The 12,665-nt window shown below is 39.3% G+C and overlaps 1 protein-coding gene across 1 annotated transcript; it reads left to right on the top strand.

Moving 5' to 3' along the window:
• Positions 1-2,313: 2,313 nt before the first annotated feature.
• Positions 2,314-10,577, top strand: LOC306738018 (voltage-dependent calcium channel gamma-5 subunit; the record flags this gene model as incomplete). The annotated part of the gene is made up of 5 exons (XM_079219848.1): positions 2,314-2,509; positions 6,605-6,691; positions 8,942-9,082; positions 9,206-9,351; positions 10,314-10,577. The coding sequence occupies 5 exons, from the start codon at positions 2,314-2,316 to the stop codon at positions 10,575-10,577; spliced, it is 834 nt and encodes a 277-aa protein (XP_079075974.1).
• Positions 10,578-12,665: the final 2,088 nt, after the last annotated feature.

The following is a 12,665-nucleotide window of genomic DNA, read 5'->3' as shown; positions in this document are numbered from 1 at the left end:
AAATGTACCACCGGCCTAAATTGCTCCTCATCTTTCTTTTTCAGTTTACCCTATTCAAGGAAGTCCATATTTAGGTGCAATCAGCTCTTCAATGTGCTTTTTGTGCTGTACAACTTAACAGCTCTCCAGGTAAGCGCAGTGACACAAAAACGTCTACACTGTGAGTGGAGAGCCGTGCCTCTTGTCCTCAAGATGTAGCTTGATGCTAAATGACTGAAAATAGAGCCATGTGCATTGTAAATGAATGGGCAGTGATTGCACCACAGTCTAAAATAGCTGTGGTTAAATGATGGGGCTTTCTCGTTAATGCTGGTCCTTTTGCACTTGAGTGAACTCTGATTGCTTATACATGCATCCCAACTGCTCCTAATCTCCATCAGTCCAGTCTAAAGAGACTGGGAAAAATACACTTATTTATAGCCAAGTCAAGATAAGAGTTTTTTCTTTCTTTTTTTACACTTGTTTTCATAAAAAAAGTCATATTTTATGTTGGCTTTGTGACTGTAGTCATAAACCATGCATGTTCTGGATCAAGGCTATTGTCAAACGTAATTAGAAAATATAATAAAAACGCGGTCAAATATGCCTCGATCTGTTACCCAGTTAACCTAGTTAAGATGAGTAATAATATATTAATACATGTGTGATCGCACCTATATACATATGCACATCCAGGATAAACTAATTCATATCTCCACAGGTTAAGCAAGAACACGTTTTCCAATTTTAGGAGCTACATTATAGTTTAAACATTATCATTTAAAGACCGGAACAAAACGGATAAACACAAACATGGGAAGAAGAGAAGTGGATACATGATCAAAAGAAATAACTGAACAGATATAACAGGCTTGTGCATGTGAAGAGCACATACATCTTATTAATGGTGTGTGTTAGACTTGCAACATCAGTCTTCTATGGGTTTATTACCCTTTGTATCTAAAGAAGTAGGGCAACTGGCTTTACATTCATTAGAGGAATGAGGGCTGGAGTCTGCACAGAAGACATTGAGCACAATTGAACCATACAGATCAAATTAAGTGACTCAACTGTCTTGTTTTCTATGACATCCCATAGTTATATTTGTATGTTGTGGCTCAGGAGGAAACCACACCTCATTCCTTCTACATCTGACTGTTCTGTCTATTCACACACTGGTTCTGCACTGCAAGCTGGCAGATGTGTGGAGATTTCCCGACTTTTTTCTACTTTTTTCGTTATATCTAGTCGTGATTACAAAACATCGATCTTTGGAGAGATAGAAAAAAGCCATGAATCTTATGACAACTTGACACATTCACTCCATCTTTCCAGTCTCCCAGTGGGTGCTCAATATGGCAGCCCACAGTGAACTCATTATGTAAAATCAATTCCTTTCGACACATATCCTATGCCAAGCTCCCCAGCACTCCAGCTGCCGGCAAATGTTGGCATCCGCAAGCATACGAACAGATCCATGGCTTTGTGTGACGAGCACGCACATTCATATGCTGACACATACTGTACTCCATCTGCACTGCTACTTCTGCATTACTAGACGTAACAGAGTGGAAGTGGATTTGTATGAGACAGGATCTGTGTGCGTGCGACTATAGCAGAAAGTCTAGAAAAAGCGGTCTTACAATACTCTTTGGAAGATTATCAGTGCATATTTTTGGCTGCAGGCAGCATGAGGGCAGTCAAATGAAAAACTTTACATAATGTTTTTCCAGACTATCTCTTTGGCCCTGCACAATGTGGTTATTCAAATTATAATGAGAGATTTGGAGGAGAGGGGATCATTCCCAGATTTATTTCTCTGCGAAGATGGAGAAGGTCCTTTTGTTAAGGATAGCTATTATCACATTCCAAATTATTACTTTCCATTCATTTCCAACTCATCTCTCACTAGAGTCAGCTGTGGAAGATCTGCATTGTAACTCAAATTAAGATCAAACAATAACCCACATACCACCCCAAAACTATTATCACACTGCCATGCATTAATCACATCGTCACGTTTTTCTCTCTCCAGTTTTTCAGCTATTAGATGACCGTCCACAGTATTTTAAAGAAAAGTGTGACTCTGTAGTCTTTTTCTTGTTGCCTTTCTTTGAGGGCACAGCATGCACTCAAAACCAAAACATTAAATACTTGTTTTATTTTTCTGAAATGTTTTTCTCATCTGTTTCCCCCAACGTTTTCAATGTTCTGTTTATGATAACTTGCTCCCCTTTTTATTTTGGGGAACTTGGTGAAGACGTTTTCTTTCTTCTTTCCCCTCTCCCAGCTCCCATTTCCGCCGGCGGCGCCCCCTGCTGTTGAGGCCGTGGAATGAGCCTATGTGGCCGGAAGGCGCTGACTTTGCTGAGCAGCGTGTTCGCTGTTTGTGCTCTGGGCCTGTTGGGGATCGCCGTGAGCACCGACTACTGGCTCTACCTGGAGGAGGGCGTCATCCTTCCCCTCAACCAGAGCACCGAGGTACGCATGTCCCTCCACTCTGGCCTCTGGAGGGTTTGCTTCTTGGCTGGTGAGTTAGTATGACGTCTGAAACTTATGACCATGTGGACAGTGAATAATTGTATTTTAATCGGTGGTAAATGCTTTTCTTTAGCATATGATTTCTGTTGAGTAATCCATGAAGTAAGCGCTATAATCAACCTGACTGTTTAGTTCCAAACGGAGAATTTCATCGAAGTATAAAATGAAGGTTCAGATTGCCACAGGGTCCTCTGCAAGAGGGGGTTTGCACATATCAGTGCATAACCGATATGTGCAAGAGAAATGTGTGCAAAGGAACATCTGGCACAAACAACCTTCTGGCTGACATGATTGCTGCAAGATTAGACTGTCGTTCTGCATGAAAACATTGCATGCAATATTTATGGTAATGCAGCAGCACAACCTTCATAAAGAAAATACGGAAAGATAGTAAAGTGCACATATAGTTTTGATTAACAGAACATTAACCATTGCAGTTCTGTCACATGCAAAGTTTTGGTGAATCTGGGCCTCAACGTCGATTTAAAGTTTTCAATATACTTTGCCTTACACATGCTCAATCGCCTGTGTTTCTTCCCGTTATTTCCCATTCTTTAACCGCTGAATGGCTGCAAGTAGAGAAGACTAGCCTTTGCTTCCTGTTTGAACACTTGAGCATGAATATTTTAACTTTGGCTTAACCTCTGCCAGCCATAGGACCGGTGCATTTCCTTTTATATTTGATTTCAATATTTGATTTCAATATTCAATATTCATTCTGGGAGCATATTTGAAAGTGTAAAATATTTTTGAAAGGATTTTTATATGTCTTTCCTCTAGATTCACCCAGTGACTGACTTATGTTTCATGGTACCAAAGGCACCTTGGATTGACTGACAGCTTTTTTCTTTTTGACCTGCATCTCTATTCCACCATAGCACTCAACATGAAAAACACAGAGTTAGAAAATCTAATGTATTTCCACAGTGCATGCTTCAATACCGGTTGACCTTTCAGAACGTTGTTTCTCCCCAGCTAGCACCATCACAAGGGCGTGCTTGGAGGACTTTATTCGGAATAGAAGCACTAACTGTTAGATTGAATTATTTTCTTAGAGACACGCCCCTCCAGACAAGTGTTGCCGCAGAGTAAACCAGGCCTCTACTTTTGCTCTTAAGCTTTGCTCCTTCTAGTAATGGCAACAGTTAACTAAATACATTGGCTGTCTTACTCTTGTTGGATGCGTTCTGTAGATGTTGTCTGCTCTCATTTATTACACTCAATTACATTTCTGTTTGGGCCTTTGTTAGAAAGCTGGACATTGAAAACAGAGAAAGCTTTTGTTTTGCAAATATCCCTAGATTATTTACCCTGCAATATTATTACATTTACTGTTACATTTTTGGGATTATTTCCTGTTCCACAACTGCCCTGCTCTGTCCTGTTTTTGGCTTAATCATTCAGTCAGGCAAAAGATGTATGCAATCCAGTTGTAATGAGGTGTTTTTCTGCCTCCCAGTAGTCCATTGCTGCAGTATAAATGGACTAATGGCCCGGTGTGTGTGTGTGTGTGTGTGTGTTTTAGGGGCAATTGAGTGACCTTATTGCCTGCGTAACTCTTTTGATTAGACCCAGAAACAATTACTGCACACTAGTATGTCGTTATGCAGGAGGATTTGATTGAGGTTGCGTGGTGTTGTGGTTGATATTGATGTTGGTTTGAGTTCATCGGGTGTTTGTTGGCTGTTAGTGGTTCATTCCAGCACTGGTTCACATGGAGGATCTCTACAGCCAGTACGTTCAGTCCAGCATTGCGACCGATGCGAATCCTGTTCAATAAAGGGCACTGGACTGCTTATGTGTTGTAGACTTGTAGCTGGAAGACAAGTCATGGTGTGGTGTAAATAAGTTTTATTTTTTACCAAATCACCCTTGAAAGTATTTCTTCCTTGTACGTTTTGTCAGCATTATTTATTTTCCCCATCCTACAATTACACAGTAAGTCTAGCTCTGCAGTAGTGGCCTGACAGCTATATTGAAATTGCATTTGCATACATCTTAATGTATTTTAAACCTTTTAACTGTAAATGTTTTTAATTGCAAGTTATGAACAGTAGTGAGCACTAGAGTTGCCATTATTTAGAGGTAAATAAATAATAATTGGAATAAACAACAACGCAGCTTTACCGTCACACTATAACAGAAAGCTTCACAGGCACGATTGTTAATATGCAGCCTTCCACATCTTTAAGTGATGTTTTAACAACCCAGGGGAGGGGAACCATAAAGACCTTCATTACGCTTATTATAGGCTGGTTTGTACTGTGAGGATATTTTCCATTTAGTCACATTTTAAATGCTGACTAAAGGCCAAAAGCGAAATAAAAGGCAAGAGATGGGGTGCGATAATTGACCGGCTCCTGATTGCCTGCATACCCTTTACGCATCTGCTACACACTCCCTGATGGGTCTTGCCCTTCTTGTTTTTTTTTCCCTCTCAGTCCTCATTCATCTATGTTAGTCATGTTGCATGAGGAGCAGCTATTGATTTAAATTCCAGGGTTTGTGACTGGGAGTTGTGTAGCTGAGGTGGTAAACCACCCAGATTGTGACTCATCTCATATGATGATTGATTTGTAGTTACTAAATGTTGGCCTAAACCAACAATATCCACACTCATTAAAAACAGTATTTACTGTGTGAAACAGCCCCTTGCTCTTCCCCAGAGGTCAATGTTTATTTAATACAACTGAATTACCTGCTATGCTGTTTGCAGAGGAGGTCTTTCAGGTCGAGGTGGTTAGCCTCCTGAATAAAACACTGTGGGGAAACCTTGAATGCTTGCTGTAAGGAGTGTCTGTACCACAAGCATGGGACCCTATGTCCTGATATCACATATAACAGATTTGTGAACGGAACTAAAACCTTTTAGCCGTACCCAACCTGGTGCAGTTAGTTCAAGGCTATATGTGTAGACACTAATCCCGGTGAAACCCAAGTCTTAAAATCAAACTCTCCCTCTCAGTCTCTCTTTTGTGCACAAATTCACGGATGGACAAAAGCTAAATGAGCTGGTTATAATAAAAAAATGTGTTCAATGCAAAATTGAACATGTACATGGTTCAGTCTGTTGATTTATTAGAACATCTATTAATACATTACTTTCACGAAGGTAGCCAATACACACACAGAAAAACACTTGACAAAGCCTAACCTACTGATCAATAAGCATGTTCACAAACTCCAAGTCTCCAACAGGTTGAATCCACGAATGACAGATCCTCTAGAACTTGACTAACTTACAAGAGTTACATATTTTACTCTTTATATTCTCTATCAAAAACGATCGCAGCCAAAACTAATTTATACATGTACCAGTATTCATTATACTTTAATCAATGCAACACCATCATGCTTATTAATAGTTTAAGTAAGATTAATGTGTATATACTTTTATTCTGTCCTCACCTCACCCAAGCCCTCATCGTGCATGTTCTAGTATACATGATTAACACATAACATGCATTATGAAAGCTACCGTAATTACATGCTGAACCACATGAACTCACTTAATCCAACGTGTGTGTGTGTGTGTGTGTGTGTGTGTGTGTGTGTGTGTGTGTGTGTGTGTGTGTGTGTGTGTGTGTGTGTGTGACAAAGTGGTGAGAAAGACATCAGTTGCGAGTGTGCATATGTGTGTCAGTATTTTTTGGTGCTAGACTTTGTACTATATTTGTCTAAGTGATGAAAGGAAAGGTGCTAAAATCTAATGCTGGGTGTTCCTCGAGAAAATACAGACTGAATTGTGTCTAGTATGAAACCAGCTTGTCAAATTGCTTTTCTTTTCTTTTTTTAAAGTGGCATTCAACAGTTCCACAGAGGCAACAAGCTGGACTTGTATAACAGCAAACCCACCAAGTTTACTCATTCCTGCACAGGAAACTAAATGTTACTGAAACTTGTAGGATGTACATATAACCTTTTGCCAAGATGGGTATTATCATCATACAAAGGGCCTGAAGACGTATCTGTATTCTGCTGGCACACTGTACTGTGTTTGTGTTTGTCACAGTGGGCGAATGAAGTTTAATCAGTTGTGTTGAGAGCTCAAGATGAATATTTATTTTCCTGTCTTTTGTTCCAGGGGAGGAGAAAGGCCGGTGTTTTACCATCGAGTATGTGATGCCCACCAACCTCCAGCTGACCTCTGATTCCACTCTCAGTGTCCTGAGTAAGTAACTACTGTTAAGGTAGATGTTTTGTGTTAAAAATCATATTTCTATTTACTGAACTCTGATACATAAAAGTAGCTCCAGTCTGCCTGCTAAATGCAGCACACACTAATTGTTTAATGTCCTGCGTCACACTAGTGCAGTATTTCCCAAACTTTTGAGAACATTTGTGTGTAATTAAACATTCCTGACCAATTCTATTTCCATTTCCACGTCATATATTATCGTGTAAGGGTAAACCAGCCATTTTAGTTTGATAAATTAGTTTTAAGCATTTTTTATTTAAAACATTTATACATATTCAATACTTTATAAAGGAGACCAAATAAATGCATTTCGGTGGAGAAACGGAATGTAATTGAATGTTCCAGATAACATTCAATGTTATAAGTCGACTACAATGATCAGAACAAGATGAACATTCAGGCTCCCTCATGTGGCTCAAAGGTGTACTGCAGATACGTGTTCAATTAAATTGAATTAGAAATTCCGCAAAATGATTTGCCCATTAATAACATCTCCTGTGACCCACATGGGGTTCCCTAATCCAGTCTTTGTAATGACTGCACTAGTCGGTGAAAAAAGAGGAAGAGGCTAAACGTTGAAAAGGTAGTTTAGGTTCACAGCCATGGAAGTAATTTCCAGTCTACCATGTGTGGTTGGGGCCCAGTGAACCTCACCGCTGGCAGGAGACAGAAGTGTCTGGTAACAATTGTGTCACTGAGGTAGCACACAACTGTTTGCAGCCCATTCCAGGACAATGGTACTGACGGGTTAGTGTTGTTGTTGTTTGTGCCATTCCTGGCCCGGTCCCAAAGGCCCGTTCACTCGAGCTCAGAGCTCTGTGTGTATGAAAAATGAAAGTGTGCCTTTTTCATTTTGTAGAGCCCCCCTGCACGGTGAACACGCTTGGGTTCACATGAGTACGAGTAGAGCGCAGACAAGCAGTTTGGACTAGTGATGCTGCCGAATGTCACTTCAGATCTCATATCCAAGGGTGTATGTTTGGTTTCAACATTGGTGGGAACACATACAGTATTAAGCTGGGCATCTGGGGTCCTCTCCCAGATTCTTTTCGTCGTCTTCTTCTTTTTTTGCTGTCAAACACATCATTTCCTGTTTTCTGGCAAAGTTTTCTGCATCAATCTGTGGTGGAAAATTATATTTTTGTAAAGGGAAACACTAAATTCTGGTGCTATGTGACAATTTAAAATAGAAAAACATATTGGAACATAATGCAGTAAGGCTCTCATTTTGTATTGCTTTCAAAATATGTTATCTCTGCTGAGTCAACACCTGTCGGCAGGATTTACTCTTTCTCTTGTTATGTGTCTTTAACCTCTTTAGCCTTTTAACCTACATGTGGAACCTATTCATCTCAATGATAACATAAATACATTTTACTTAATTTATAAACCCCTGGACTTTAATTATTTTCTGCTCATGTTCAAAACTTGTTTAACATTCAAAGCGTATCCCACATATCTGTGCTATCTGGGAAGTCAAGAATAGTCTCATATTTTGAGAACTTTTTTTCTTACATTCCAATAATAGACGATCAACCTGCCCTGGTAAACCAAAACTAACAAAACACTTTTGATAAGGCACACATCTCACTATTGTGTGTCTTGTTGTTGTCAGCTTCACCACCTCTGATAAAGTGCAGGCTAGAACTGCTCTATAATAAACATCAAATCAGCTGTGAGCCGTAACTATTCCATAAGCACTTTTTAAATTGTAAAAGATATAAACTTGACATCTGAGATCTTAAATCAAATTCCAAACAATATTTCATTTGTACTGTCTCACCATTACAATAACTTTACCAAACTAATTGAATAAACAGTTCGATTTAAGGTTATGGCCTTAAACATCTGGTCCACTTAGCTAGAAGGGTAACATTTTGTGTAACAGGGAACACAATGGGGGTCTGGAAATAACCGTTTCTTCTGGGAGGCACCGTCCCATTTGCTCACAGTTGGGAGGTCCAGCTTCATCTGGATATGAATAAGGAATCTACACCCAAGAGATATTGCCTCGACGAGTAAGACTATCCTCAGTGGAAAACCTCAGAAGCGAAAACTTTCATTACAAGATTCACAAAGTCCCTGAAGACGCCGCTCAAGAAGAAAAGAGAAAAAAAGCATTTGCGTCAGGCGGAACGACAGCTGTATAATCGACGCATATCAAATTCATTGAAGGTTTTTCACTCCCAAACCAACTGATCAGTTTTTCTTGTCTTCCTCCAGAGATGATCCGCTCCGCCACACCCTTCCCTCTGGTCAGCCTCTTCTTCATGTTCATTGGCTTTGTGCTCAGTAACATCGGACACATCCGACCCCATCGCACCATCCTGGCCTTTGTTTCTGGAATTTTCTTCATCCTGTCAGGTACTTGGTTTGGCTTTTACTCACCACCTCTCCAAATCAATACACCGACGGACATTTACATGTGAGAAGGTGAACTTGTGCTACAAATAAATGTTCAGTAAACATATTCTCTGCCTCCTGCAGGCCTGTCTCTGGTGGTCGGTCTGGTGTTGTACATCTCCAACATTAATGACGAAATGTTGAACAGAACCAAAACTAATGAGGCATACTTCAGCTACATGTACGGCTGGTCATTTGCCTTTGCTGCCATCTCCTTCCTGCTCACTGAGGTAACTTCCCTTTTTAAAAAAGCGTGGGTATAATATAACCTTGTATCGGCCATAGCTGGGTTCCTGCTTGATGCCTGGACGTATACGCATACGCATACTGGATTTTCTCTAAAAAGGGTCCCAGGCGCGAATCATTTTCTTAATCCTTGTCTGTCAAGGTGCTTTAAATATTTTCTTTGTATGTTGTGACGTTGCTTGTGAAAGTTCATGTTTTCATAATTATGTTATTTGCTTTTGCTAGTTTACATCTCTTGTGTGTTGCGTCCAGGATTTACAGAACGCTTTAGGCATTCAACAGATCCCTGATTAGTAGTATACTTAGTAGCTTAAGTATCAAATCAGCCTTCTGAGTGAGAGATGCATCTTTTAGCATCTTCATTTAGCCAAATCCCTTATTACAATATGAACAACTGTTATATATATATATTGTGCTGTGAGACATAGTCCTGAGAAAACATTATATTTTAAGCTTTTACTAATGTTTTTCTCTCTATTGCTTCTGTGGATAATTGATTCAGCCTTTTAACCATAGGGATGGTTGTTTTTGATGCTATTGATTATTCACAATATTCTGCTGTCACACTGACAGAAAATCTTTAATCTGAATTATTCTTTTTCTGTGAAATGAATCTCATTTAAAGAACAGGAGGAAAAAGCAGGAACAATACATACAGATACAGCAAATACTAACATAAACACATATTCAAAAGCTGTGCTTCAAGTGTTCACTTTAGAGGATTATTTTTGGCTGATTGTTTTATGGTAAATATGTTATTATCATTTAAAAAAAGTGCACAATTATCTAATCTACAATGTTTTTATGCAAGTCATTTTATTCAATAATACATTTTAATGATCACAAATGCTGTTATATGTTTGGTTTGGTGACCTGAATATAATACAGGTTTGTGAAAATCTAAAAAAAGTAATTGAAGAGAATAAATGGTTTCTTTGTCCCCCAGACTGCAGGTGTCATGTCGGTGTACCTGTTCATGAAGCGCTACACAGCAGAGGAGATGTACCGGCCCCATCAGGGCTTCTACCAGCCTCGCCTCAGCAACTGCTCAGATTACTCCGGCCAGTTCCTCCACCCAGACGCCTGGGCCGGGCGCGGTCGCAGTGCATCCGCCATCTCCTCGGAGGCCTCCCTCCAGATGAACTCCTCCAACTACCCGGCTCTCCTCAAGTGTCCAGAGTACGAACAAATGTCCTCCTCGCCGTGCTGAGCCAGAGGTGTTTGAGTGGTTGTGTTAGCACTGTAGAGGTCATATTCATCTATCTGGATGTCGGAGTAAAATTGTCAGATAATTTGATATTATCCAGCTTGAATCGCTCCCTTCTTCAAGTGTCCTGACTATGACCTGATTCTCTCTACCCTCCCTACTGCCAGGTTTTTTTTTATTCACACTTTTTGCTTCAGTTTGTGCTGGGAGAGACAGGAAAGGGTTTAACCAGGTTGTACTCTTTGTCTAGTTTTTAGTGATAGGTGACTATCAACCTGCTGAAATAGCTAGAGTGCCATAAAGTTATTTGAAAGGAGTAACCAGCCTCAACCTGGAGTGAGCAAGTCTAATATTTGTTTCTATTATTTTTGACAAGCGTACGCATCACACAACTGCAGAAAAGGTGCATTTAGAACCGGAAAGCAACTTCGCGCAATGGATGCAGAGTCTGCACGTTTTCAAACACCACAGCATGTGCTTTCAGCCGAGAGCGGAGACTGATCCGTGAATTCCCCTAGGTGATGGGACAATATGCTTGGAATGATACATCTTAGAGATTCACGAAACATTTCCTCAATTAGACCATATGATCACTGCACAAATTGGGCAGACTTTTGTTTTTGCTTATGGATAAAATTAAATTGTTAAAGCTCCTTTCTACTACAAATTGTACATGTGCAGCAGCTGTTTGTGTGCACCAGTTATACTCACATCTGTGTTGTCACTCCTTAGTTGGTGCAGGAAACGGCTTTTGTCATATTATACTGTGTTCTCACACACATCACAGCTGTTTCAGACTCGTCAAGTGCTGTAGCCAGAGCTTTTGAAACACACGATGAATGTGACAATTTGCGTATCGCACTTGCTTTCAGTTAACAGCCAGAAATACTTACACTCCTCCTTTAGGTCCTTTGCATATAGGAGCCATTAAGTGTGATGTAGGCACAGGTTTTTTCCTAAACTTTTTAAGCTGTAACGGAAGCTTTCTTTTTTCATTTACATACATTATACATGGTTGAAATACTACATGTGAAATTCTTCATTTGAAAGCTAGTTTTCATTAGCAGTTTAAGTAGTCACACCAAAGGAAATGTTTGTATTATAGGCTGCTAGTCTAGGCATATGAGAAACATTCATTTTAAAAGAATAAATCTGAATATATTAATGGTTATGTATAAACTTTGAGTGTATTATTGTAAATTCTTGTAAAGGAAAACGCCAAAACACATAAAAAAAACGCTTTGTTTTACTCTTAACCCACTATTAAAAACAATACAATACTGCTTTACATCTGTAATTTAAACAAACCAGATGTAACTACACCTTATGTATCCCCGGAGAAGCTATGCTTCCTGTATACAGTATATAAGTTAATACATTAAAAACAAAAAGCATATTTAACCAAAATGGGGCAGCACTGTTTGTGTTGATCAGATTGGAGTTATAACACATATTATACGTTTAAATAACAGGAGGCCAAAGGAGAGAAAATTCAAATGTGTGTTGATGGTTTTGAAAATGTGAACGAGTCCACTAGTTTTAAAGACTATTTTGATATTGAGCCATTGTGAATGTAAAATGTGCTGTAGGAAACGCTGCTAAATGAGATTTTAGTTTTGCTTATAATAAAGTACCTCTCCTACAGAGATATATTAACCCAAATTATAGATGCATATTTTTGTAATTTACCCCCTTATAACAGAGTATTCTAAGATGCTTGTTTTAGGAATATACTGCAATCTGTAGTGTGCCAAGGAAGAAGTTGTATCCAGGTTAAGTGGCTCCACGTTAAGTTTTGAATATATACATTTCAGGCAGCATTACGTAAGTGAGTAAAAAATATAAAAAGCATTTTGTCTTGTGCAATATTTTTATGTTGGTTTGATATATTACTGAAAGTATAATTGTCAGTATTAGATGTTGCATGGTGTGAACTCTGGATCATGGTATTCCATCTGCAGTCCATCAAACAACTGAACTAATAAACACAAACTGTGCCAAGCTACGCTCACTCTGTTTTGGTACATAGACCACGTTCAGTTTGTTCATTTTAAACGTAAATATAAAATCACCTGTGTGTGTGTATATAAA

Source organism: Taurulus bubalis, assembly GCF_910589615.1.
Source record: "Taurulus bubalis genome assembly, chromosome: 6".
Lineage (NCBI taxonomy): Eukaryota > Metazoa > Chordata > Actinopteri > Perciformes > Cottidae > Taurulus > Taurulus bubalis.
Note: the sequence above shows the minus strand (reverse complement) of the source record. Positions and strands in the feature narration are given on the sequence as shown.